The sequence below is a fragment of the Tupaia chinensis genome, unplaced genomic scaffold (assembly GCF_000334495.1).
Source record: "Tupaia chinensis unplaced genomic scaffold, TupChi_1.0 Scaffold000477_2, whole genome shotgun sequence".
Taxonomy (NCBI): domain Eukaryota; kingdom Metazoa; phylum Chordata; class Mammalia; order Scandentia; family Tupaiidae; genus Tupaia; species Tupaia belangeri.
The window spans coordinates 205,242-231,568 of NW_006159987.1; the positions used below are offsets into that span (position 1 = coordinate 205,242).

The window sequence follows — 26,327 nt, forward strand, 5'->3', positions numbered from 1 at the left end:
AGCGCGACGGCGTCGTCCACCGGGCGGCAGGGGCTTAGAAGGTCCTTTGGTAAAGGCCAGTTCAAACAATTCTGGAGTGTCTTAGAGGCCCAGTTCTCTGTAACCCACTCACCACCACCCTCCCTTCTACTTTACCCCCACTCAGCACACGAGCCCGGGCGACAGAAGCCCCTCTCGGAGCTGCCAGAGCCCTGTGTCAACGCGGCTGCGCAGGGCACGTGCGCATCCTCGCAGGAGTCCCGGCGATTGGCTGTGACGTAGCTTCCGGCGTGAGCGGCGAAAGCCGGGAGGGCGAGAGAGAGAGCGAGCAGCAGGCAGCAGGCGGGCGGGCGGACAGACGGCACGGAGGGAGGGAGCGAGCGAGCAGTGAGTACGCCAGCTAGGGCGGCCGGGTCCCGAGGGCAGCCGAGATTGCTCAGGTCCCTCCGGCCCCCTCCCCGGAGCCCACAGCGCCTCCGGTTTCCAGCGGAGCGGACACGGCCCGGCCCGGCCATGGCCTCGTTGCTGAAGGTGGATCAGGAAGTAAAGCTCAAGGTAGCGGCACCAGTCTGGGCCTCCTTCCCCTTCGCTTTGATCCCCCAGCAGTCTGGCCGGCTTTCCACTCCCCATGGCGTCTTTGTCTCCCTGGGGATAACATCTTTGAGCTTCCGCTTGGCTCAGCCCAGCCCCCAACTCCCAGAAATCGCATGGGGGAGAGGATAATATAAGGGTGGCTTTCTGTACCGCGTCTGGTGATGGAGAGCCCCCGGGAGATCTTTGCGGACACGTGTTGGACTCAGTGCTTTAGGCCAGTGACAGGTGGAAGTCCCCTAGCCCAGCAACGTTCCCGCCCCCGGACGCTGACGCTGCCCCTTGGCGGCTGGCCTGTCTTGTATCGTAGGCCAGGTCTGAATGAGAGTTGGCACGTTTGTGAGCTCACATCCCTCCTATCTTACCTGCCTTTTGTCTGCTTATCAAATTCAGACAGCTCTAGACACAGGGAGGGAGGGTGGGAGGGAGGGAAAGAAGAGACAGGTGGCTGCTGCCCCGCTTTCTTCTTCGAAGATGGAGAAATGGATCCTTAAAAAAAAAAAGTATTTGCAGTCTGGGGGCCTGTCAGCTTCTCATTATAATTTGAAGGTGAGGAAAGAATAGCTGGATTTGGGATTCCTCATCCTGCCCTCACCTCTGTTAACAGGTACTCAATTCAACCCTTGCTGAAATTGCTCTCTCTGTTTAATTTTAGGTAGATTCTTTCAGGGAGCGGATCACAAGTGAGGTAAGTGAAATAAATAGAAAAACGAGTGTTGGTTAGTAGCTGGGAATTTTCCATAGAGGAGATAGTCCTACCTACAGTTACTGATTCATCTGTATTTTCCCTCATTTTTAGGCAGAAGACTTGGTGGCAAATTTTTTCCCAAAGAAGTTATTAGAACTTGATAGTTTTTTGAAGGTGAGAAACTTTTTTTTCTCTTAAATTCTCCCTTTTTTTGGTTGCCTCTCACTTCTTGCCATTCACATGAAATGCTTCTTTGCTCAGCATCAAAAGACTAATGCTTTGGGGATGGGTGTCTTTTTTTTTTTTTTTTTTTTTTTTTTTTAGAAACCACCCTAAAAATCACACTCCAAAAATTCTCCCTTTTTTTGGTTGCCTCTCACTTCTTGCCATTCACATGAAATGCTTCTTTGCTCAGCATCAAAAGACTAATGCTTTGGGGATGGGTGTCTTTTTTTTTTTTTTTTTTTTTTTTTTAGGAACCAATTATAAATATCCATGACCTAACTCAGATCCACTCAGACATGAATCTCCCAGTCCCTGACCCCATTCTTCTCACCAATAGCCACGATGGACTGGATGGTGTAAGTATCTTATATTTGTCTTTGTGTTCTTAACTTAAGTAGTAAGTTCTCTGTCTTCTGTTTCCTGGTAAGTTTGAACATGTGCAGAGGGGTCAGTGGGATTTGGATCTGGGAACCAGGACTCTTGAGTTCTATAGACATGAGGAGTCTAGTATATCCTTTGTAGACCCTGATTTCTATTTATAGTATAAAACAAATATGCTAATGCAACGCTTATTGTTAGAGTGAGTTTCAAATGGAACTCACTAGCTATAATTAACCGAGTTTTCTCCATTGCTCTGGTCAAGACTTTTCTTGTTTTCATTTCAATGTCTTGAATCTTAGGATGAGATGAGAAGTTCTCACATGCTGTATGACTGCAGTTTCTGTCCTTCCTGTGCGTCTTTAGCACCTAATCTTACTAGTCACTTGTCCATATTGTATTATAACACTGATGACACTGTATTGGTCTTGATCTGCATTACTGTCTCATTGATAGAACTTGCACATCCTGGAAGGCAGGGATTATCTTAATCATCTCTGTACCTCCAGTCCTTAGAGTTGTTCCTGGATATAGCAGGTGCTAAATACATGCTTATTGGTTGAATATTGTGGTTTTTTTTTTGCGGAACCAGCACATTTGTACACATTTCCTTCTTGTATTGATAGGTTTCTTGTCTCTTATTCTTTATAGTATCTTCCCCTTTACCCCAGTTGTTAATGTGTTACATTTTTTGAGGGTTGGTCTTCTCAACTAGAGTATAAGTTACCTTGTGGTAAGAACCCTCTCTTTAGCCTTATATGTATGTAGGGAACTGGAGAAATTAGTAAGTCAGTCTGTGAGGTTGATGAAGGGATTAAATTTGCTTGCAGGGTTATCTTGTGTTGGGGATGTAGGTATTAAAAGTAGGCTGATTCCTGCCTCTTTGTGTCTTTAGCCCACTTATAAGAAACGAAGGTTGGATGAATGTGAAGAGGCCTTCCAAGGTAAGAACCACCCGTACCCCACCTAGCCTCACCTACCCCAATTCACTCTGCCCTGCCCCACCCTACCTCGCCCCACTACCCTGAGAAACAGGATGGATTTTGTGTTCTCCTGGCCAGGAAGCAGGACTGGGTTTTATTTTCCAAGTGCTCTATATATGGTCATTATTTAGTGCTCTAAACCTGTTGGGTTGTCGGAAAAGTGATGATGTATTTTCTGTTTTTCTATGCAAAAATGTGTCATGACTTTTCCAATAACCTAATAGTTTTCCAGTAAACAAAAAGTTTAACTTAGTGTGGACTGCTAAGGGAGAGATATTAGAGAGGGAGACTACAGAGCTCAGATTTTTTTATTTTTATTTTTTTTGTGCTATAGGGCATGTACACTTGCCAGGAGGAGAGGGAGAAAGAAAGAGATGGAGAGAAAGAAGGAAAGCAAGAAAGCCTCTCCTAGGGGGCATAACCATGCAGCAGTTCCTTCTCCTCTATTCCCCTCTCGGGATTTTGGACACACATACATATGTACCTGGAGTGTTTTTCAAGCTGCTGGGTCCAGGACTCAAGTGATGCAGCCTACCATGTTGCATCCAGAACTTTAACCACAATGCCACCTGCTGGACCCATAGCTTGGATTTTTCATCTAAGTCTCAGTTTGTATTATTTTTTTCTTCTTCAGTAATAGTTGATAAAGGAAGTCCTTAAGACATTTTTATTTTAATATCCTTTTTTTTTTTTAAGAGATTTTTGCTATAGGGTGCGTGCACTCGCCCGAGAGAAAGGAAGACAGAGAGACAGAAAGTGAGAAATCACCCCTGAGGAGGGATGGCCACACGGCAATCCCTTCTCCATTCTCCTCTCGGGATATTGGGCATGCACAGTCACACACCTGGTGTGTTTTTAATTTTTTTTTTAATTATTTTATTTAACTTCATTTATTTATTTGTTTTAATTTGACCAGAGAGAGACAGAGAGAGAGAGATGGAAAGAGAGAAAGCAAGCCACCAGGTCCAGGACTTGAACCATCCATCAGCCATGTGGGAGTCCAGAGCCCTTAACCATCTTACTACCTGCTGGCCCCACCCGGCATATTTTAAGCTTCCGGATCCAGGACTCATCCAGCAGTCGATTACATGGGAATCTAGCAACATAACCATTAAGCCATCTGCTGGTCCCCTTATATCCTTATTTGTAAGACTTTTGGCATACTTTTTTTTTTTTTTTTTTTTTAAAGGTTTGCTGTAGGGTAAGTAAGCTTGCCAGAGAGAAACAGAGACAGTGAGAGGGAGAGTGAGGAATTACCCCTTGGGTGATTGACCTTGCTGCAGTTCATTCTCTTCCATTCTCCTGGGATTTTGGGCATGCATGCACATGTGATTTTCAAACTGCCAGTTAAGGACTTGAACTATGGTTGGCCATGTGGGAGCCCAGCACCATAACCATTATGCCACCTGCTGGTCCCAACTTTTGGCATACTTTAGGTGCTCATCTGTTAATCCATACACATCTCTCTTTGCTTTTGAGATTGGTGTCGTGGTAGGATTATGACAGATAAAAGGCGTAGGTTATAGCATATCATGGGTTTGAAGAAGAAAAGAGAAAGATGGAGGAGGATTGCTGTGGCCTTCCCTATAACCCTAATCATTTGACCTTCATATCCTTGCCAGGAACCAAGGTGTTCGTGATGCCCAATGGAATGCTAAAAAGCAACCAGCAGCTGGTGGACATTATTGAAAAAGTGAAACCTGAGATCCGGCTGCTGATCGAGAAATGTAACACGGTAAGACGGGCTACTGACCCTTGGGCTGGCTCTAAATAATTCCATTTGAACCAAGACAAATGATGGATATGGGGCTGACGGCATGGAGGTGGTGAGGGGGTTGGCAGATTAGGTGTCTTGTCTCCTGGGTCCCTGACTTCTGTTCCCAGCAGTGCGAAACTTGTACAACATGACTTCAGCAGAAAAGCAAAGGCCCTCAAGTGAGGACCTGTATATGTATTTTGGTCCTCTCCCTCTCCAGGTCAAAATGTGGGTACAGCTCCTGATTCCCAGAATAGAAGATGGGAACAACTTTGGGGTGTCCATTCAGGTAATGTACTTGCTTTACAAACTGGGGAGAAAGCTTTGTCAAGCTTTGACAAGGTTTGTCTCATCATCTCCCCTGCTTTGTTTGTTTGTTTTTGTTGTTGTTGTTGTTTTCCCTTTGGGACTATTCTGGGGTAACATGGAAGTGGTTTTTGACTCACCTGTTCTTTGTTTTGCCTTTTTTTTTTTCCCCAGGAGGAAACAGTTGCAGAACTAAGAACTGTTGAGAGCGAAGCTGCTTCTTATCTGGACCAGATTTCTAGGTATGGCTGCTTGGAGTTGGCTCAGGAATTGGGGACAGGTGAGGTGGTGGCCACAGTCCAGGGTCCCCTACAGCTTCCTCCTCTTCTCTGTCTTTCCAGATATTATATTACAAGAGCCAAATTGGTTTCTAAAATAGCTAAATATCCCCATGTGGTAAGTAGGGGTTTTGTGGCCCAAGGGTGGAGGTGGCAGGACAGGGAGATGTGATCGTATCTGGAAGGAACTGTCCCTGGACAGTGGCACCTCTGCCCGTCTTTGTAGGAGGACTATCGCCGCACCGTGACAGAGATTGATGAGAAAGAATACATCAGCCTTCGACTCATCATATCAGAGCTGAGGAATCAATATGTGAGTGACCTTGGTCTTGGCCCACAGGAGCTCTGGCTTCTCTTTGTTCCTTTGACAATTTTCCTGAAACTCTCGGGGGGTTGAGATGGGATTGGAGATGAAATAAGAACAAATTCTCATCATTCAAGAGTTGAGAACTGTGAAGTAATGACTAGCTGGGTATCTCTTTTGCCTCTACCCAGGTGGAGGGGTGTGCAGTAGAGTGTAATGGTTAAGATGTGGGTTTCAGAGTCAGACAGACTTAGGTTTGGAACCAAGTTTTACCTGTAATGTGGAACCTTGAGCAAGTCATTCAAGCTCAGACTTGTTTCTTTGCTTGAAAGAGAGATTTTTTGCTATAGGATACATGCACTTGCCGGAGAGAGAGAGATGGAAAGAAAGAAATCACCCCACCCCACCCCTCCCTGGGAGGATGGCCATACCACAATCATTTCTCCTGTATTCATTGAGATTTTGGGTACGCATGCACATGCGCCTGGTATGAGTTCCAAGCCTTTGGATCCAGGACTCAGACCATAGTTGACCACGTAGGAGTCCAGCAATGTAACCACTACACCATCTACTGGTCTCCGGACTGTGGGGCTGGCTCTTTGGCACAGTGGGTGAAGTGCTGCTCCAAAGAAATGGGATTCCACATAGCAAACTGTGGTTCAAGTCCTTGCCCAGCCAGCCTGACACTGGTACATGGGCCAGTGCCCAGGATCTGATGGGCTGGAGGACTGGAGGAAGGGGATCACAGTATGACCAGACCCTGTGGAGGATGCTCATCTCTCTAGTGTGTGCATGTGCTCTATCATGAATAAAGAAAAATAGGGACCAGCAGTTAGTGTAATGGCTATTTTGCTGGACTCCCACGTAGTTGACCACGGTTTGACTTCCGGACCCAGTGGCTTAAACTCACGCCGGGCGCGTGTGCGTGCATGCCCAAGATCCTGAGAGGAGAATGGAGGAGAAGGGATTGTGGTGTGGCCATCCCCTCTGGGGGGTGATTTCTCGCTTTCTATCTCTCTGTCTCTGTCTGGCGAGTGCACGCGCCCTATAGGAAAAAAAAAAAAGAAAAATAGATTTGAAAAAGACATCATAAAATGGGACTTAGAACGAATGTCTACTGCCTAAAACTAGGTTGTTAAAAATAAGCTAGATAGCACATTAAGGGACTTAGTACAGTGCTCAGTAAATGTTTGTTGTTATACACTTGGGGCCTTAGTTGCAGGGTATCAGAGATAGCACAACCAAATGCAGGTTTACAAAGTGAGATTGGGATTATGCAGATAAATACTTTATGAGGTTGGGGGAGCCTGTCTCATTTTCTTGGTGAGGTAGGGGTTGAACAGACATGTGATTCATGTTTCTTCTTCTCTCAGGTCACTCTACATGACATGATCCTGAAAAATATTGAGAAGATCAAACGGCCTCGGAGCAGCAATGCAGAGACACTGTACTGAGGCCAGGGCCAGGGCCAGGGCCAGGGGACTCTTCTATTCTGGCTCAAGACCGACATTGCCTTGGTTTGTTACCTGACTATCGTGATGGGGAAACTGGCTGGAAATAGTAATCACACCTCTCTGTTTTTAGTTAGAGTCTAATGAAACGCTCATCTAGTTCTGTGATGTGTTTACCTCTTTTTTCAGGCCTCAGGAACTCTTCTATTTCCTTCCCTAATACTCCATACCCAAACTGTCCTTTCTGGAGAACTCCAGGTTTGCGTGTGCAGGATGTTGGCACAAGAACACTTGTGTTTTCTCTCTGCCTCCCTCCCTCCTGTGTCTTGGGCTTTGTGTTTTCTTTCTTTTGATGATTGTTGGTTAGAAGCTGAAGGAACTGGAAGGAAAGAGATTTTTTTTAGGAAATAGGGTGGCAGGAGGACCAGCTCTTCCCTTCCTCATGTAAGGTTAGTGTCTCTTGCCTTTGTGGGACATTGAAGACTCCCTGCCACAGTTGCCCTTGTGATGACATAGGGTCTCCCATCTGCATATATCCCACCTTGAACCTGATCATGACAAGAACCACCTTAGGCCTTCAGTCAAGTCCCTAGCTCCTTGGATGTTTTTATAGCTATAACTGGGGTTTTCACACACGTGTGTGTGCATGTATAGTCACATACACCACCTCCCTGCCCCTTTACCCAACAAACCTTCCCCTCCGTGACCCTGTCACATACATACCTTTCAGGAGATGGTAGTTGTCTTTGTCATCATCCACCCAGACAGAAGTCCTGGGACATCTTTCCTGGAGCCTCTGGGTGCCCCGGGTGAATTGGAGAGTCAGGAGGTGAGAGGCAGAGAGATTGGGGAAGGCCACTTCCCCTGTGGCTTGGGTCCTTTCTGCTTTATTGCAAAAGCTGGTCCTCTGACTCCTGGTTGCCTTTTCTCAGGCCAGTTGTATACTGGGGTGGGGAAGTCTGCAACTCTGAGGCCCAGATGCTGCTGCCCCTTTTGGGCTTTCCCTTTAGGAAATATTTCTCTTATTTATAGTATTGTGCTTCCAGGGAAAGCAGTCATTTGTGTGTATGCAGAAATAGGCTGGGCAAGTCAAAACCATGGAAGAGTTGCCTCCTGTCTCTTGAATCTTCCAGAAATACCATTTACTGTTACAGCTTTTGTGTTAACCCTCATCAGCCCCAACTGTTTACTTCTACTACTGGAGAGTCGGCTTCTGCAGTCAACCTGCCAGGGATTCTGTGTCTATTTATGACTTTTATTTGTCATCTGTGTGTCTGTCTTCCAAGCCGCAATCATATTTCCACCTGGGATGCATCATTTTTATCCCTAATATTCTGTAGAGAATGAGTCAGGATGCTGTCTTCCCATGAATAGTACTCAGTAACAAACCAATTGCATTTTAGTTGGGCAGTGCCCCAACCCACCCTCCAGATCCCTTCCAGCTAAAACCCTTCCCTCCCCGACCATGTGTTCTCAGTTTCCCTTTTTGTTTGTTGAATTGTTCCGCTGCCCCACCTCTTCACCCTACCACACTTGGATCGTAATGTAAAATTCTTTTACCATGTCAAGAAATTATTAAAAATACAGGTACTTTGACCTCTTTCTAAAGCTGTAGACCCTGGTGCGGTGCTGTGGTGGCCAGGGACATCCTCATTCTCATGTGTACATTGGACATCCACAGACACGTCTAGCCACTCTATTATGTGGCTTTTTGCCTCTTTTCTCTGGGATAGTGGAAAGACTGAGGCTTCTGCCTGCAGCCAAGCCAGGATGAGTTCTCCATTTGTGTTGAGTCTGAATTATGTGATAGTCCTTCTCAAACTTAAGCTGCCTTCTGTCTCTACATTCCCATGATCCCCGCCTTAACCAGTGATACCACAAACCGCCAGTAGAGGGCACTGTAGTTCCATGTGTGGGAAAGGACATGGTTCAAGGTATACCCTGCCCAGGCATTTTCTTCACCTTATACTAATTTCTCTCCCTAAATAATGTCCTAAATTTCTTCGAGAGACTCCTGGCCTTGGTTATCAAGTTACTTGGAGGGCTGCCTAGAAACCTGTCTCCCTCTGAAATAAAAGTTTCTTCAACTTCCACTTTGCAGGTAGCCTTCTGGTTTCCAGTGATTCCCCTCATGATCTCTGCAGGAAGATTTAAAAATTTTGGACAATGGAGGAACATCTGTTTTGTTCTGTTTCAGAGATCAGTACCAATAGCTAGTAACTTTTGAGTGCCTACTCAGTGTCAGGCTGTTAAATGTGCATGATCACATTTAATCTTCATGAATCCATAGAGTAGTTTTATCCCTTCTTTATAGACGAGGATGCTGAGAGCTCAGGATCAGAATCTGCCCTAAGGTCAGGGAGCTGGGATTGGTGTGCAGATCTGACTAGGAAGCCCAATCTCTTCTTTCTCTCTACTAGCTAAAAAAGGCCTGAGACTGCAAACCAAGGGCTTGGCTTAAGCTACAGGCAGAAATCCGTGCTTACTACAGACCGGGGTAATGGATCTTGCAACTATTAGGGTGCAGTGCCTGCTAGGAAGTAGAAAAATTGATGGTTTAGTGCCTACATGTACTATTCAGGGCCTGATTAGGCATTGATCCTTCCTCAGACCCCTCTGGGTAGAAGGTGGAGTTTAGCATCGTTAATCCAGATACCCTCTCATCTGGTCTGCATGATGGAAATCGGTATTTAGTGCTGACTGCTACCAGTTCAGAGGCAAGGAGGAGACTGTACGTGTGGAAGTGGTACCTTGAACTAAACCACAGGACAGAAAATTGGAACAGAATAAATCAAGGTCAGATATTTCCTGTCCAACCCACAGGGAGGAGTTTTCTCCATCCCTCTTCATCGTAGTGAATATAAACTGTAACCTGATGTCAGTAACTAGAAGGAGCGGCTGGTAGGACTCTGATTTCAGCTCTCAGCAGCCACCATGAATCTCAAGGTAGTCCTGGTGCTCCTGGCACTGTCCCTTATTACCATTTTTGTCCTGGCCTATGTCTTGCTGACCAGCCAAGGTGGTTCCAGCCGGCCTTCCCGCTGCCCCTCTGTATCCCAGAGTGCCTCGCCCTGGACACACCACAGCCAGAGCCAGCTGTTTGCAGACCTGAGCCCGGAGGAGCTGACCACTGTGATGGGCTTTCTGACTCAGCGGCTGGGTCCAGGGTTGGTGGATGCAGCCCAGGCCCGCCCCTCGGACAACTGCGTCTTCTCAGTGGAGCTGCAGCTGCCCCCCAAGGCTGCAGCCCTGGCCCACCTGGACAAGGGGAGCCCCCCCCCTGCCCGGGAGGCACTGGCCATTGTCTTCTTTGGTGGACAGCCTCAGCCCAACGTGAGTGAGCTAGTGGTGGGGCCTTTGCCTCACCCCTCCTACATGCGGGATGTGACTGTGGAGCATCATGGAGGTCCCGTGCCCTATCACCGACGCCCCGTGCTGAGAGCTGAGTTTGCTCAGATGTGGAGGCATTTGAAAGAGGTGGAGCTACCCAAGGCACCCGTCTTCCTGGCTTCTGTCTTCAACTACAACTACAACAGCTCCACTTTGGCATCTCTGCCTGCCACCCCCAGTGGCTTGCGCTCAGGGGACCGAGCTACCTGGATGGCCCTCTATCATAACATCTCAGGTGTTGGTGTCTTCCTTCACCCTGTGGGGCTGGAGCTACTGTTGGACCACAGGGCCCTGGACCCTGCCCACTGGGCTGTCCAGCAGGTCTTCTATCTCGGGCACTACTATGCAGACTTGGTCCAGTTGGAATGGGAGTTTAAGGCTGGCCGGCTGGAAGTGGTTAGAGTCCCTCTGCCCTCACCACATGGGACCTCGTCCCTGAGGTCTCGGGTCTCCCCGGGTCCTCTTCCCCCTCTTCAGTTCTCACCCCAGGGCCCCCAGTATAGTGTACAGGGGAACCTGGTGGTATCCTCCCTCTGGACACTGGCCTTTGGCCATGGGGTGTTTAGTGGCATGAGGATTTTTGATATTCGATTCAAGGGTGAGCGAGTTGCCTATGAAGTCAGTATCCAGGAATGTCTGACTGTCTATGGTGCTGACTCACCCAAGACAATGATGATCCGATATTTGGATAGCACCTATGGACTTGGCGGGAACAGCCGAGGCTTGGTGCGGGGAGTGGACTGCCCCTATCAAGCCACAATGGTGGACATCCATGTATTGGTGAATAGGGGGGCTGTCCAGCTGTTCCCCGGGGCTGTGTGTATCTTCGAGGAGGCTAAGGGAATACCTCTTCGAAGGCACCACAATCACGTTGAGAGTCATTTCTATGGCGGCTTGGCCAGCTCAGCTCTCGTGATCAGGTCTGTGTCATCCGTGGGCAATTACGATTACATTTGGGACTTCGTATTGCATCCAAACGGGGCACTTGAAGGGCGGGTCCACGCCTCAGGTTATATCAGCACAGCTTTCCTGAGTGGGGGGGAGAGCCTCCTCTTTGGGAACCGTGTGGGGAACCAACTGCTGGGGGCGGTGCACACGCATGCCTTTCACTTCAAGCTGGACCTGGATGTGGCAGGTGAGTGCTGAGAGGTGGGAATGGGGGCGGGCACAGAGGGAAGGGATTCCCCCAGATGAAGCTGAGATTTCCGGAAAAGCCAAGAGCTTGGCATCTCAGCACACAGTTACAGTGGCAACAGAGAGCAGGGACTGAGTATATCCAACTGCAGTCAGTGATCGTGGGCGACAGCTATCTGGCAAAAGGTGAAAAGGGTTTCCTCTCCGGTTCCTCTGTGGTTGTGAAACTAGTTGAAATGTGATGTCTGTGCCTGGCTGCCTCCTCTGTGGGTCACACCATGGGTGGGTGAATTGGCCCTGTCTGATGTTAGGGGGGTAGGGCTGGAGTCAGCACTTCGCTTCTTCCTATGATAGACCTGAGGGCCAGAGGGGGATGGGAGGCAGGGGTCTGAGTAGAGGTAGGAAGCGGTCTATAGAAAATTGCCAGGGGGGCGAGGTTGGGCAGCTGGAGGTGGTTCCACAGGGTAGTGCCACTGTCCTTGTGGGGAGGGCCATCCTGTTCCTGTTGACCACTTGTGATGTGCAAGCCGTCAGGGTTGCTGCAAGTATGGAAAGGAACTCAAAGCACAAAGAGGACTTGCTGCTCCTTATATCCTGTTGAGGACAAAATGAACTGACCAAATCACAGATTTAGACCCAGAAAGAAAATTAAAAATTCACCGGAGCCTCTGGACTTAACAGTTGGGAAAACTAAGGAGGGCAGAGGGAATGGGGGAGAAAGGGGAGAAAGTCAAGTGCAACATAATGGCATGTTTCTTATGAAACATTTTCTTGCTCTTGAGTACAAAGTCATGGTGCACATGGTTGTGTGTGTGCATGCACACGTGTGTGCACTTACACTGTCATGGGGGTGCTGGAGAGGGAGGACCAAGAAAATGCCATGATTGAAATGATCATATTATAGCCAGATTACTTTTATTTTTTTTGGTGGGGGGGAAGGTTTTTGCTATAGGGTGCATGCGCTCGCCAGGAAGACAGAGACAGACAGGAAACGAGAATTCGCCCCCCCCAGGGGGATGGCCACGCTGCAATCCCTCCTCCATTATCCTCTCAGGATCTTGGGCACACATGAACATGCACCTAGCATGAGTTTAAGCCACCAGGTCCAGGACTAGAACCACGGTCGGCTATGTGGGAGTCCAGCGACATAGCCATTACGCTAACTGCTGGTCCCAAGACCAGCAGTCTTTAACTCTTTAACATATTTGGACAGTGACAGTTTTCTGATGGGAATTCCTTTTCATCATCTTTGGCACTAAAGGGCCTTGTCTGGGGACGTAGCATCAAGTAACACTTGTTGGACCCCCTAGTGTGTGCAGCATAGGCCAGTGCTGTGGGGCCAGAGGCAATGTCAGGTGCCTGCGCACAGGGTGTGAGTGGAGCCCCTTCCCTGTGCCAACTACCTTTCCATAGGTCACACGTAAAGCAACCATCCAGACCTGCAGAAAGGTGTATGGACAAGTGCTGAGCTGGGTGATGCAGGTTATGCATGCAATAGAATACCAAGGAACTCCCAGGCAATTTAAAGCTAGAAAACTACTCCCAGAGACTGGGAGTACTGCCCAACCATGCCAAGATAAACAATGAAATCTCAGAGCTGGGTCAAATAGACAGGGACCACAGAAGGGGATTGATCTCTGTAGCTAGCTTCTCCAATCAAGACAGATGCCATTACCCCTTTCATAGTTACAAGAATGCTGCTCGTCAGCAGCTGTGCTTTTCCATTTATTGAGCACAGCCATCAACCGACTTTAATTTTGCTCAGTGTAGAGATTCAGGAGAATCAGAAGCAAATTGGCCCAGGGCCTACTGGGTAGACCAATGCTAGCAAAACTCTCCAGTAATAGAAATTTTTAAAATTCCTTTTCCTATTTGCCAGAAGGTATGTGCACTCAAAAGAGAGAGACAGGGAGAAAGACCCCCCCCCCCCCAATGTGGTGTCATGCCACAAACCCCTCTTCCCCATCTCTATCCTGTCTGGATTTGGAGCATGCATGCACATATGCCTAGTGTGTTTTTCAGACCTCTAGGGCTGGCACTGAAACTCACACAGTTGGCCATGTAGGATCCAGCGCCCTTAACGGCAGACCATGGGACTAGTTTTAGAGAAACATTGAAATACATACAGTAGCCACTAGCCACATGTGGCTGACTAACTGGACACATGAACTATAGCTAGTGTGACTGAGGAACTGAGTTTTTAAAGTCTCAGTAGCCCCACGTGACCAGTGGTTACCTATTGAACAGGATAAGTTAGAATAAGAGCCTGGCACTTACCTAGACCTTCCATCTCCTGCACAGAGCACTCTCTGATGTTCTCTGCTGTCTTTTGTCAGGCCAGCATAGTGGATATTGGGGGGATGATGAGTCCTATCCAAGCAACGTTACCTGGTATAGAGCTCCTCTCCCTTCACTCACCCCAACAGGGCTGGAAAACTGGGTGGTAGCTGAAGACGTGGTGTTTAAACCTGTGGCGGCCCCTTGGAGCCCGGAGAACCAGCTGCATCGTCCACAGCTGACTCGGCAGGTCCTGGGAAGCGAGGACCTGGCAGCTTTTATCTTGGGCAGTCCCCTGCCCCGCTATCTTTACATGGCTAGCAACCAGACAAATGCCTGGGGTCACCAGCGTGGGTACCGAATCCAGATTCACAGCCCCCATGGCATACACGTGCCCCTGGAGAGCAGCATTGAGAAGGCCCTCAGCTGGGGGAGGTGAGGAGGGTCCTGGGCAGGGGTGGAAGGGAAGGAATGGTCTGTCCACATTCCAACCCTGGGAGATCTAAGTCACTACTCGTGGCTTGCCATTGTCCCTTGGGCTTCCTTTGATACAGAGTGGGAAATGGTCTCACATAGAATCTGATCCAAAGAACTTTTGGGCCAGCAAAGGCCTTTGACATTTTCCATCACCACCTTCCCATAATTCCTGGTCAGATACCAGCTCGCGGTGACCCAGAGGAAGGAGGAAGAATCACACAGCAGCAGCATCTATTACCAGAATGACATCTGGACCTCCCCTATGGCCTTTGCTGACTTCATCAACAATGAAACCCTCTTAGGAGAGGTTGGTAGCCCAAGGGACAAAGAGCTCCTCTATGCTGGCATCTTGGCTACCCATCCTCTGGCCATAGGTTGAAGAGAATATGGGTTTCCAATTCTCAGACTCACTGGTCTCTGATCAACATGGGCCTTCCCTCCTGGGGTGAGATTAGCTCTGGGACAGTGAAACCTCCCCCAACCCCACCCCACACACACGGCTGCCCAAATGGGTCCCTGCACATATTAGATAAGGCTGGACAGAGGTGGGAGCCAGGCTCAGGCTGGAGGTTGGGGATTGTGGCTAAAGGGTGGCTCTCTGGGTCTTGTCTCCAAAGTCCTCCAGCTCCTTCCTTTTCCTGCAGGATCTGGTGGCTTGGGTTACAGCAAGCTTCCTGCACATTCCGCATGCAGAAGATGTCCCCAACACAGTGACTCTGGGGAACAGAGTTGGCTTCTTGCTCCAACCCTATAACTTCTTTGATGAGGACCCTTCCATCTTCTCCCCTGGCAGTGTCTACTTTGAGAGGGACCAGGATGCTGGGCTCTGCAGTGTCAACCCTGTGGCTTGCATCCCACACCTTGCAGACTGTGTCCTGGACTTGCCTCCATTCTCTTACCGAGGCTTCTAGACCTGAGGGTGTTGTGGGACGCTGAGGTGAACTTGTGAGTTGAGGGAGTAGGCATGCACCTTCCTCTCTGTTCCCATTTCCTGTTCCTTGTGTTTCTATCACATCTCCCCAGACTCCCAACCTCTCGATGCTTTTTTGGAAACACCCTCCTCCCACATCCACTCCCCATCTATTCCCATATATCCCACTGTTTAAGTCTTAGAATTCTGTTCATTTTTTCAGAAATAAATTTATGAAAAGTGATTTTTTAAAGCGATTTTTGCTATAGGGCACATACACTTGCTAGAAAGACAGAGAAAGTGAGAACTCACCCCCTGGGGGGAATGGTCACTCCACAATCCCTTATCCTCCATTATCCTCTTGGGATTTAGGGCATGCACACACATGCACCTGGCATGAGTTTCAAGCCACCGGGTCTGGGACTCGAACCATGTTGACCATGTGGGAGTCTAGCACCTTAATCACTATACCACCTGCTGGTCCCTGTTAAAGTGATTTGAAAATACAGCAAAACTACCAGAAATCTTACTACTCAGAAATAGCTGGTGCTCACATTACCAGACTTTTCTTTATGCACATGCATTCAAAAGGAAGAGCAGATAGATTTTATAAAATCAATGTTATGTGTAATTTATAATAAAAGGTATCACAAAGATTTTACTGGAGTTAATTTTGTTGGGCTTTTAAGTCTCTAGATTCCCCCAGAGAATATTAAGGACTCTGGCCAAGGAAATTAGCAATAGAGTAGAGGGCGAGGGCTGGGGGCGGGGTAAGGGGGAGTGTTTCCTTGGAAGAACAATGGTTGGAAGTTACAGGAAAGAGAACATCTGGCCCTGGGAAGGTGGGGTGGGAAGAAGCTCAGCTGCAGGGCACAGGGCAGCTCAGTACAGTCCCAGCTCACCCCTGGTGTGGTCTTTCCCTGCTTAGGCTGGGCAGCTGCACTATCTTGAATATTCCTTCCTCTGCTTTCCCCAACTCCAGCTCTCCCTAACTCCAACTCTAACCCAGAAAGCAGAGCTGATTTGGAGCATGGACGACAAAGCCATGTAAGGACTGTGGAAATCGCTGCTGCCGGCTCAGGCCCGCCCCCCAACCCCAGCCTGCCCCTCCTCCCTGCCCCAGCCTCCCTGGGACCTCCCCACCCTCATTCCCAGATATCAGACTACCAGGAACCTCAGCCAGAGTCCCAGAATCCTAGTCTAGGAGCCGAGAGCCCACTCATGCTGGTCTGAGGATACATAGCTCTACCCTGCTGGAATCCTTGTCCTTCACAGGACAATGAACCAGAAGACCACCCTGGTGCTCCTGGCTCTAGCTGTCATCACCATTTTTGCCTTGGTTTGTGTCCTGCTAGTGGGCAGGAGCGGAGATGGGGGTGAACCTAGCCAGCGTCTTCAATGCCCCACCGTATCATCCAATGCCTCACCCTGGACGCACCCTGACCAAAGTCAGCTGTTTGCAGACCTGGGCCCGGAGGAGCTAACCGCTGTCATGGGCTTTCTGACTCAGCGACTGGGGCCAGGGCTGGTGAACCCGGCCCAGGCCCGCCCCTCGGACAACTGCATCTTCTCCGTGGAGCTGCAGCTGCCCCCCAAGGCTGCAGCCCTGGCCCACTTGGACAAGGGGAGCCCCCCACCTGCCCGGGAGGCACTGGCCATCGTCTTCTTTGGTGGACAACCCCACCCCAACGTGACTGAGCTGGTGGTGGGACCGTTGCCTCAACCCTCCTACATGAGGGACGTGACTGTGGAGCGTCATGGGGGTCCCCTGCCCTATCACCGACGCCCTGTGCTGATGCGAGAGTACCTGGACATAGACCAGATGATCTTCAACAGAGAGCTGCCCCAGGCTGCTGGTCTTCTCCACCACTGTTGCTTCTACAAAGGACGAAAAAGGAACCTGGTGACGCTGACCACAGCCCCCCGTGGTCTGCAATCAGGGGACCGGGCCACCTGGTTTGGCCTCTACTACAATATCTCAGGGGCTGGGTTTTTCCTGCACCCTGTGGGGTTGGAGCTGCTGGTAGACCACAAGGCTCTGGACCCTGCCCACTGGACCATCCAGAAGGTGTTCTTTCAAGGCCGCTACTATGAGAGTCTGTCCCAGCTGGAGGACCAGTTTGAGGCCGGCCTGGTGAATGTGGTGCTGATCCCAGACAACGGCACAGGTGGGTCCTGGTCCCTGAAGTCCCAGGTGCCCCCGGGTCCAGCCCCCCCTCTGCAGTTCCATCCCCAAGGCCCTCGCTTCAGTGTCCAAGGGAGTCGAGTGGCCTCCTCATTGTGGACTTTCTCCTTTGGCCTCGGAGCTTTCAGTGGCCTGAGGATCTTTGACATCCGCTTTCAGGGAGAACGCCTGGTTTACGAGATCAGCCTCCAAGAGGCCTTGACCATCTATGGTGGAAATTCCCCAGCAGCAATGCTGACCCGCTATCTGGATGGTAGCTTTGGCATGGGCAAGTACTCAACGCCTCTGACCCGTGGGGTGGACTGTCCCTACCTGGCCACCTATGCTGACTGGCACTTTCTTTTGGAGTCCCAGGTCCCCAAGACAATTCATGATGCCTTCTGTGTGTTTGAACAGAACCAGGGCCTCCCCCTGCGGCGACACCACTCAGATTTCGACTCCTACTATTTTGGGGGTGTTGCAGAGACGGTACTGGTCGTCAGATCAGTGTCTACCTTACTCAACTATGACTATGTGTGGGATGTGGCCTTCCATCCCAGTGGGGCCATAGAGGTCAGATTCCATGCCACAGGCTACATCAGCTCAGCGTTCCTCTTTGGTGCTGCCCGAAGGTATGGGAATCAAGTTGGGGAGCACACGCTTGGCACCATCCACACCCACAGCGCCCACTTCAAGGTGGATCTGGATGTAGCAGGTAAGCCCTCCTTTTGGGGGTGTTGGGGAGAAAAGGCTGAAGAGTAGTCTCCATTTGCTTTGGGTTCACATAGGTTATCCAGGAAAGAAAGACTCTTCTTTTCATTCTTTCTTGCTGGGCGGGAGAAAGTGGACTGCTGAATTTTATTTGGATCTTAGCTCCCTGGCTGGGGCAGTGCTCTCAGCCTCCCTCCACGTGACTGTACTGGAAAGCCTTGGGAAATGGCTAAGCACATGGAGGAGACAGCATCTGGGCTAGCAGGGTCTCCGCTGCCCTCTTCCTGCCCTTGCACTTAAACGGGCTTTACTTCAGAGAGGCAGCAACTCCTTTTTCATCTTGTTTCTCTGTGTCTGGTCTCTGACTGGTGTGTTGGAGCATCAGTCTACATTCTGCCGAGTCCTAGGCATGTGCAGGTCAGTCAAGGAAGCACCCCGGGTTGAATTTTTGCTTGGGAAATGGAGCCTCCTCCTCCCTGATTTTCCTTCTCTCTGGGCACAATTCACTTAAATCCCCCACGGTGGATTTCACCGACTTCATCAACAAGGAGACCATTGCTGTACTGAAGTGTGTGTGTGTGGGACCAGCAGTTGGCATAATGGCTATGTCACTGGACTCCCATGTAGTCAACTGTGGTTCGAGTCCCGGAACTGGTGACTTAAACTCATGCCGGGCATGTGTGCGTGTGTGCCCAAGATCCCAAGAGGAGAATGGAGGAGAAGGATTACAGCATTGCCATCCCCCCTAGGGAGTGATTTCTCGCTTTCTGTCTTTCGGGCAGGCTCATTTGCCCTATACCAAAAACCTCTCTAAAAAAAAAAAAAAATTAAGGGTGAGGGGGTAAGCTGGGTGGGGGGCTGTGGTGCATTCCTGGAGCTGGTGGTCACAGAGAGTGCTAAGTGTACGTGACACCTTGGAGTCTTCATCTTTTGTCTATTCACTTTCCTTTCTCACGCAGTCGGTCTCTAGATTTTTTTCTGTTCCACTTCTCAAATCCTTCGCTGGGTCAGCTGCCGGCCCTATGGAGGTGCCGGCTTGCTCTCTGCTGCCACTGCTCTTGTGGCTCCAGATCCAGAGTCTGCTCTGTGCCCAGAGGGCCCTCCAAGCCATGCCAGCCTGTCCCTCACACAGCTCTCACCTTCCCTGTTACCTGCAGGACATCGTCCGTAGAATGACCTGCCAGGCCACAGCAGATCCAAGCGGCTGTGCAGCTCCTTCCCCAGCTCTGTCTTTGCCAAATTCTCCCCATCCCTGGACACACAACCCTTTTCTTTCGGTCAGGCTCCTTCGATTTGGCTTACGATTTGCCCTACCTAGAATGTCTTTCCATGCTCTGATGGTGATATCATCTAAGACCAGGCTGAAAAGCTGCTCTGGGAGGCCCCCTTTTGCCTGCACCCGTATTGCCATAAGCTGGAACCCACCTCCTCAATCCTCTCACATTGCAGGTCAGTCAGTGGTTGGCCTCCTTTCTCCTGAGTGCTTGAGGATGAGGATGGTGTTTCATTCACTTCTGTCCCCAGGGTCAAGCACAGTTCTCACCACTAATAATGTTGAAAGGATAACTGATTGAAATTGAGTGAACTCTTTGAAGAAATATTTTAATGTGTAAGTCAACAGCTTGAGCTGAGAGACTGGGGATCTCTTGGGGAAAAGGAATGGAAGCAAGGGGCATACTCTGAAGCCAGGTAGAGGCAGAGTGCAGACGGGCCAGGGCATGACAGTCCTTCTCCCCACCCCCATCCCCTGAGCAGGACTGGAGAACTGGGTCTGGGCCGAGGACATGGCCTTCGTCCCCGTGACTGTGCCCTGGAGCCCTGAGCACCAGATGCAGAGGCTGCAGATGACCCGGAAGCTGCTGGAGACAGAGGAGCAGGCGGCCTTTCCCCTGGGAGGTGCCACTCCTCGCTATGTGTACCTGGCCAGCAACCACAGCAACAAGTGGGGTCACCCACGGGGCTACCGCATCCAGCCACTCAGCTTTGCTGGGGAGCCGCTGCCCCAGCCCCCCTGTTTGCCGGGGGAGCCGCTGCCACAGAACAGCTCCATGGAGAGAGGCTTCAGCTGGGGGAGGTGAGTGGTGGGCTTCAGAGGGGGGTGGGCCTAGTGAGAGTGGGAAGGCAGCCTTGCAGGGTCACCTGCGAACTCAGTTCTAACTATGTATGAGGTGAGGCGAGAACTCCGGAAGGATTTCCAAGCTATCCCAAGACACCACCAAGGGCACATCTTCCCTTGGAAGGCTGAAGCCCAGGAGTGAGAACTTTTTTCTTTTTTGGACAGGGAGGGGTCATGCTATGAAATGGTAGAGGGATGAGCAGGGGGACACACCCAGCCCCATAGTGTCAGGGACCCTGCAGCACTGAGTCACTGTGTGAATGCGATGTGGAAGCCAAGGTCAGAGCACTCAGTTTCCGCTGTCATGATCAAGGAGCAGAAGGGGGTTAGTGACCGTGGAGGCCTGACCAGTGCCCCCCTAGGTACCAGCTGGCTGTGACCAAGCGGAAGGAGGAGGAGCCCAGTAGCTCCAGCATCTACAATCAAAATGACCCTTGGGACCCCACTGTGGATTTTGCTGACTTCATCAACAATGAGACCATCACTGGAAAGGTCAGCTGACTGCAGAGGCTGAGGGAGGGAGGTGAGGCACCTTCTCTTGGGGGAGTCCTTGAAAACCATCTGATCCCCTCAGGTACGGAGGGGATTCTGTGCCTTAGGGGATCTGATAATTACTTTGGAGAGACTCTTCCTGAGCTGGGGGTGTGTATGCAGACACTGGTGAGGACCTTAGAGCTCTCTAAGTCCCAGCTTGGGCCCTGGGACCTCAACGCTTGTTTCAAAAGCTTCTCCCATTTCTAGCTCAATCACTAAGGATGAATGTCTCCCTGTTGGCCTGTTCTACCTTCCAAACCTTGAGCTTCCCATCTCTATCCTTCTTAATGCATTTATGGTTTGGGAACCATCAGAGAGCTGGAGAGAGAGGAGCTGAAGCAGCCAGTGCAGGTCACCACTCCTCTGGGGGTGGATAGGCAGAGCATACTACAATGAGGAATGTCAGAGACAGAAGATGCAAGCCAAGGACAGGGAAGCAAGTGTTGTTCCCAATATTAAATGGACCAGGTGTGCTTTGATGTCTTGGCCAGTAAGAAAACATCACTCCAGACTCAAGATCCTTGGGCTAGTGGGCTGAGTCTTTACCTGCAAAGCCTCTGTGGGAGGAAGGGCACGTCCTTAGCAAAGCCAGACCACAGACTGTCTTTCTTTTCCCCTGCCAGGACTTGGTGGCCTGGGTGACAGCTGGTTTCCTGCACATCCCACATGCAGAAGACATTCCCAACACGGTGACCGTGGGGAACAGTGTGGGCTTCTTCCTCCGACCCTACAACTTCTTTGATGAGGACCCCTCCTTCTACTCTGCCGACTCCATCTACTTCCAGGGGCACCAGGATGCTGGGGCCTGTGAGGTCAACCCCCTGACTCGCCTGCCCCAGACTGCTGCCTGTGCTCCTGACCTCCCTGCCTTCACCCACGGGGGCTTCTCTCACAACTAGGTGGTCCTGGGATGGGGCATCTGGCCAGGGTGTGAGAGGTGGGGCAGCAGCCAGGCCTGGGCTAGGTGGCCTGGTTCCCTGGTGTCCTTCTTCACAGTCCTGGGGTCCTCCCTTCTTTTCCCCAAGGTCCCCTCTTGTCCATTGCCCTCCCTGGCATCCCCTTCCCTGCCAGGAGCATCCTGAGCCTGTGATGCCTGCCCCAGGGAGAGACTCAGCTCTGCTGATCCCGGCTGTGCTGAGGCCCATCCAGAGCGAAGGGGATTGGCCAGCAGAGCCTGGGTGACGGCCAAGCTTTGTTGAGAGTGACTATCTTTTTTGTTGTCTGACTTTCCCAAATATTTTAAGCCATCTCTGAAGACTCTGTGATGGGGATAGTTGCCTAGAGGCCCTAAGGCAGGTTTCCCGCCAGTCCTATGAGCCCACAAATGAGTTAGAAGGGACCCTTTTACCTGTATTCCCTCTTGCTCAAGTACCTTCCCCCCTCTTCTTCCTCCTTTATGCCTACTGCCTTCTCAACCTGTTCCCCGCCCTCTCCAGCCCCTCCCTGCATGTGCACTTGCCAGAGAGAGACAGAAGGAAAGTGAGAAATCACTCCCCAGGGGCGGGGCAGGGTGGGGGAGGAGGGGGGCGGATGATCATGTTGCAATCCCTTCTCCTCCATTCTCCTCCTGAGACTTTGGCATGCACAGACACACAGGCAGCCTGATTTTCAATCCTGCAGATTCCGTACTCCCAGGATTCAAACTGCAGTCAGCCATGTGGGGACCCAGTGCCTCAACCCACACCTGCTGGCCTTCCTCCTATCCTTGCTGCTCTTATACCCTGGGATTTCCCTTCTACTCCTGCTGCCATGTCCCTCTGGCCCAGCCACTGGTGCTCCCCCAGCCCTCATTTCTCAATTTCAGTCTTCTGTCCTGGACCTGGGCTTGTGGGTTTCTCAAAGATGATGCAGCAGGTGGCATGGTGGTTAAGGGTGCTGGACTCCCACAAGGCCGACTACAGTTCGAGTCCCGAAACTGGCGGCTTGCTTTCTCACTTTCTCTCTCTCTCTGACTCTCTCAGGTAAAATTTAAATAAATAAATGAATAAAAGCTAAAAAACAAAACAATTCTTTTTAAAAAAGATGCAGGGAGATTCCTAATTTGAGAAGATAATTATATCTGTCATATATAGGGGGGAGACGGTTCCCCACCCCTGTTTAGGGGCAGGGCGTATTTCTGGATAGTTCCCTCTGCCCATTTGTATCACCTACCTTGTATTCTCTGGAGGAGCATGGTTATAGTGACAGCAGCAGCTCACGTTAGCATTTTGGGTGGTTTTGTGAGTGCAATGATGGAGAATGGTCATTTTGTGCTGGGGCTGTGTCTGCCCAGTGGCTTCTATATTAGGCGACAGCCAGTTTGGGAGACTGGTGGGAGCATCAAGGATGAGAAGGAAAAAGCCCCAGGAGCTCCCACCAGGCAGGGGCTGTCCAATCACATGCAGGCATGCAAATAACTTAAGCCCTCCTGTGGGAGGGGCCCTGCCTAGGGGGCACCCACTTGCTCCAGGCTCTTTCATCCTGCTCTTCCTCCTGGGGTCTGGACTGGGGTTACCCCAAAGAAATAGCCAGAGATTGAAAATAGTAGAAATGCCCATCCCTAGGGGATTGCTGAAACTGGTTCTGAGACAGCTTGTAGTGTCATACTATGCAGCTAAAAAAATCATGTGTCCTTAATACTAATATGGAATAATCTTCAAGTGAAAAAGGCAAGGTGAAAAATGTGTATAGTGTACTTCCTATCTGTGTTTCAGAAAGGAGAGGAATGTACTCGCCCATATATGCATATTCAGAAGAAATGGATAACGGGGGAGGGAGGGGACTGAGCACTCTGTACCCTTTTGTACATCTTAATTTTGAACCATGTGACTGTATTACCTATTCACTAAATAATAAATGGGCCAAACAGGAACTGACTGCTTTTTAAACTGATATATCTTTTAGGACCACTTGGGTTGAGCGGGGAGGGTAAAGTGGATTGAAGACCAGGCCTAGGAACTAAATGTCCTCAAAAAACTAAATTCTTAAGAACCAGAGAAGTATGGGATTAGCAGTTGACATAATGGCTATGTCGCTGAACTCCCATGTAGTCGACCGTGCTTAGAGTCCCGGACTCAGTAGCTTAAACTCACACTGGGCACATTTGCGTGTGTGCCCAGGATCCCTAGAGGAGAATGGAGGAGAAGGAATTGTGGTGTGGTCATCCTCCCTGGGGGTGATTTCTCACTTTCTGTCACTCTGTCTCTCTGACAAGCACATGCACCCTGTATCAAAGACCTCTCCAAAACAACAACAAAAATGAACCAGAGAAGTAGGGGTGGCCTCTAGTAACCTCTTTGCCTTCCCTTTCTTGTGTAACTCTGAGGAAATGTTAAATGCCAGCAGATGGCATAGTGGTTATCTTGCTGGACTCTCACATGGCTGACTGTGGTTTTAGTCCTGGACCTGGTGGCTTGAAAATCATGCCAGGCACGTGTGCGCGTGTGCCCAAGATCCCGGGAGGAGAATGGAGGAGCAGGGGTTGTGATGTGGCCTTCCCCCCCGGGGGGGATGATTTCTCACTTTCCCTCTCACTGTGTCTATCTCTCTCTGGCGAGCACAAGGCAAAAACTTCTAAAAAAAAAAAAAAAAGAAGAAGAAGAAAAGCTCAATCTTCTCTGGAACCGACTTCCCCTCTGTCTTGCTGTCTCTGTCTCTCTTAGAAGCAGGAGTGCTGAGACATGATGGGGAGGGTGACTTCCACTTGCTGGAAGGCCAGGCCAGCAGGGCAGGAGATGAAGTATAGGAGCCAGATTCTGGATGCCTCTCAGCTTCTGACCAGCGAGAGCTCGTGTTCTGGCAGTCCAGGCACCACAGAGGAGTCTGCACCGTCCTTCTGTCCTGCCCACACAAAGTTCTCCAAGTCAATGGAACAATGGATGGGAGGAGTCAGTGAGCTAGAGAGAAACTAGGGAGAAAGACTTTAGTGAGGAGCGAGGGACCAGCAATGGAGGCTTAATTTACAACATGGCCTAGAGTAGAAAGATGAGGACAGGGAGAGAGTGAGGACAAAGAGAGTCTGGAAACTGACCGGCGGCAAAAAGGGGGTGCTCAGTCATCCTGATTACACACTCTTTTCCCTTAGACCTGAGGAATTTAACTACTCATGTCTTTATTTCTTTATTTTATTTGGCAGAGGGCACGTATGCTCATCAGAGAGACAGAGAGACAGTGACAAAGAGAGGGAAGGAGAAAGTACCCTCCCATTGCCCAACTTTCTCCCTCCCTCTCTTTGTCACTGTCTCTCTCTCTCTGATGAGCATACGTGCCCTCTGCCAAATTAAATAAATAAATAAATAAATAAATAAATAGTTAAATTCCTCAGGCCTAAGGCCATGCCCATGCCACAATTCCTTTTTTCCCCATCTCTGCCTCTTTTCAGGATTGTGGGCACACATGCAAATGCACCTAGCGTGTTTTTCAAACCAATTCCAACAGCACCATCAGCCATGTGGAATCTGGCTCCCTTAACCACCAGGCCCTGGGGCTGGTCCTTATCTTCTTTAAGTGCATATTCTCTGTTTCCACCTTCCAAGGCCTCCTTCTATGGCACCAGTCAGTGCTGGGGAGAAGGGGAACCCTGTTGGCCCCCCCACCACTGTCTTGTTCACTTGAAATTCACTACCTCCAAACCCATTTCCAGACCAAGGAGTGAGTGGCTGTGGTGTGTGTGTGTGTGTGTGTGTGAATGCTCACAAGCTTTTATGAAAATGTGACTGATTATGTCTCTCTACATCCACCACAGAGCTACCACCTTCTGTCCCAGGACCCAGATGAAGGGAGGCAAAAGTGATCAGCTCATGGGGACATCAGCCCATCAGGAGGGCTGCATGGTGAACCTGTAGCCCCCTCCCCTGAGCCAGTCTGTTCCATGGACCATTGATGTCTGGAGTCTTGGCCTCAGACTTGTGGTCAAATGTTGAGGGTGAAGAGACAGAGGAAGTCAGGTTCAGAAGGAACTGATGTTGGGACCAGCAGATGGCATAATGTTTATATTGGACTTCCACATGGCTGACTGAAGTTCGAGTCCCAGACCTGGCAGCTTAAAACTCATGCTGGGTACATGTGTGTATGTGTGCGTGTGTGTCCAAAACCCCAAGAGGAGAATGGAAGAGAAGGGATTGTGGTGTGGCCATCCCCCCCACTCCCTGGGGGTGATTTCTTGCTTTCTGTCTCTCAGTCTCTCTGGCAAGCGCACACACCCTATAACAAAAACCTCTTTTAAAAAAAATGGAAGGAACCGGTGTCAGATGGATTATATCTTTAGGAGCTGGGGCCCATCGTCATGAGAGATTGGAGCTGGGCAAGGGGACCCATGAGGATCGCAGCGCATGACTGAAAGCCCCTGTGAGGGACAGGATGTGCCTACCTGCTCTCCTCTCACAGCCCCAGGGCAGTTCCAGCGCCTAGTACAAGAGATCGATTCCTAGAGGAGCCACACAGCCCTCGCCTGTGAGAAACAGAGGCAGCTTTGCTCTCTGCATCTGCACCATTTTGGAAGAGGGTTTCCTAGAGTTGAGGACCATGGGCCGCTAGATCCAACTCCACAGGCTGTTTCCCACCCCACTTTTTTTTTTTTTTGGGGGGGAGGTTTTTGCTATAGGGTGCGTGTGCTCGCCAGACAGACAGAGAGAGACAGAGAGACAGAAAGCGAGAAATCAACCCCCACACCGCAATCCCTTCTCCTCCATTCTCCT

General features: G+C 50.1%; 3 protein-coding genes across 4 annotated transcripts; all 3 read left to right on the forward strand.

The window, feature by feature from the left end:
- The first annotated feature begins 258 nt into the window (after nucleotides 1-258).
- On the forward strand, nucleotides 259-8,535 carry PSME3 (proteasome activator subunit 3). Of its 2 annotated transcripts, none has more exons than XM_006156073.3 (11): nucleotides 259-534; nucleotides 1,226-1,258; nucleotides 1,370-1,432; nucleotides 1,735-1,839; nucleotides 2,757-2,805; nucleotides 4,467-4,579; nucleotides 4,821-4,889; nucleotides 5,081-5,148; nucleotides 5,248-5,302; nucleotides 5,411-5,497; nucleotides 6,862-8,535. In XM_006156073.3, the coding sequence occupies exons 1-11, from the start codon at nucleotides 493-495 to the stop codon at nucleotides 6,940-6,942; spliced, it is 765 nt and encodes a 254-aa protein (XP_006156135.1). In that variant the 5' UTR covers nucleotides 259-492; the 3' UTR covers nucleotides 6,943-8,535. The 2 variants fall into 2 exon arrangements, with proteins under 2 accessions (XP_006156135.1, XP_006156134.1); XM_006156072.3 differs by lacking the exon at nucleotides 259-534 and adding an exon at nucleotides 1,023-1,119.
- A 170-nt stretch (nucleotides 8,536-8,705) lies between these two features.
- Nucleotides 8,706-15,395, forward strand: AOC2 (amine oxidase copper containing 2). Its single transcript, XM_006156074.3, has 4 exons — nucleotides 8,706-11,464; nucleotides 13,890-14,175; nucleotides 14,395-14,524; nucleotides 14,862-15,395. Exons 1-4 carry the CDS (start codon nucleotides 9,874-9,876, stop codon nucleotides 15,126-15,128), a joined length of 2,274 nt encoding a protein of 757 aa, XP_006156136.1. The 5' UTR covers nucleotides 8,706-9,873; the 3' UTR covers nucleotides 15,129-15,395.
- A 908-nt stretch (nucleotides 15,396-16,303) lies between these two features.
- On the forward strand, nucleotides 16,304-22,151 carry AOC3 (amine oxidase copper containing 3). The gene is made up of 4 exons (XM_006156076.3): nucleotides 16,304-18,006; nucleotides 19,758-20,076; nucleotides 20,481-20,610; nucleotides 21,276-22,151. The coding sequence occupies exons 1-4, from the start codon at nucleotides 16,407-16,409 to the stop codon at nucleotides 21,549-21,551; spliced, it is 2,325 nt and encodes a 774-aa protein (XP_006156138.1). The 5' UTR covers nucleotides 16,304-16,406; the 3' UTR covers nucleotides 21,552-22,151.
- Nucleotides 22,152-26,327: the final 4,176 nt, after the last annotated feature.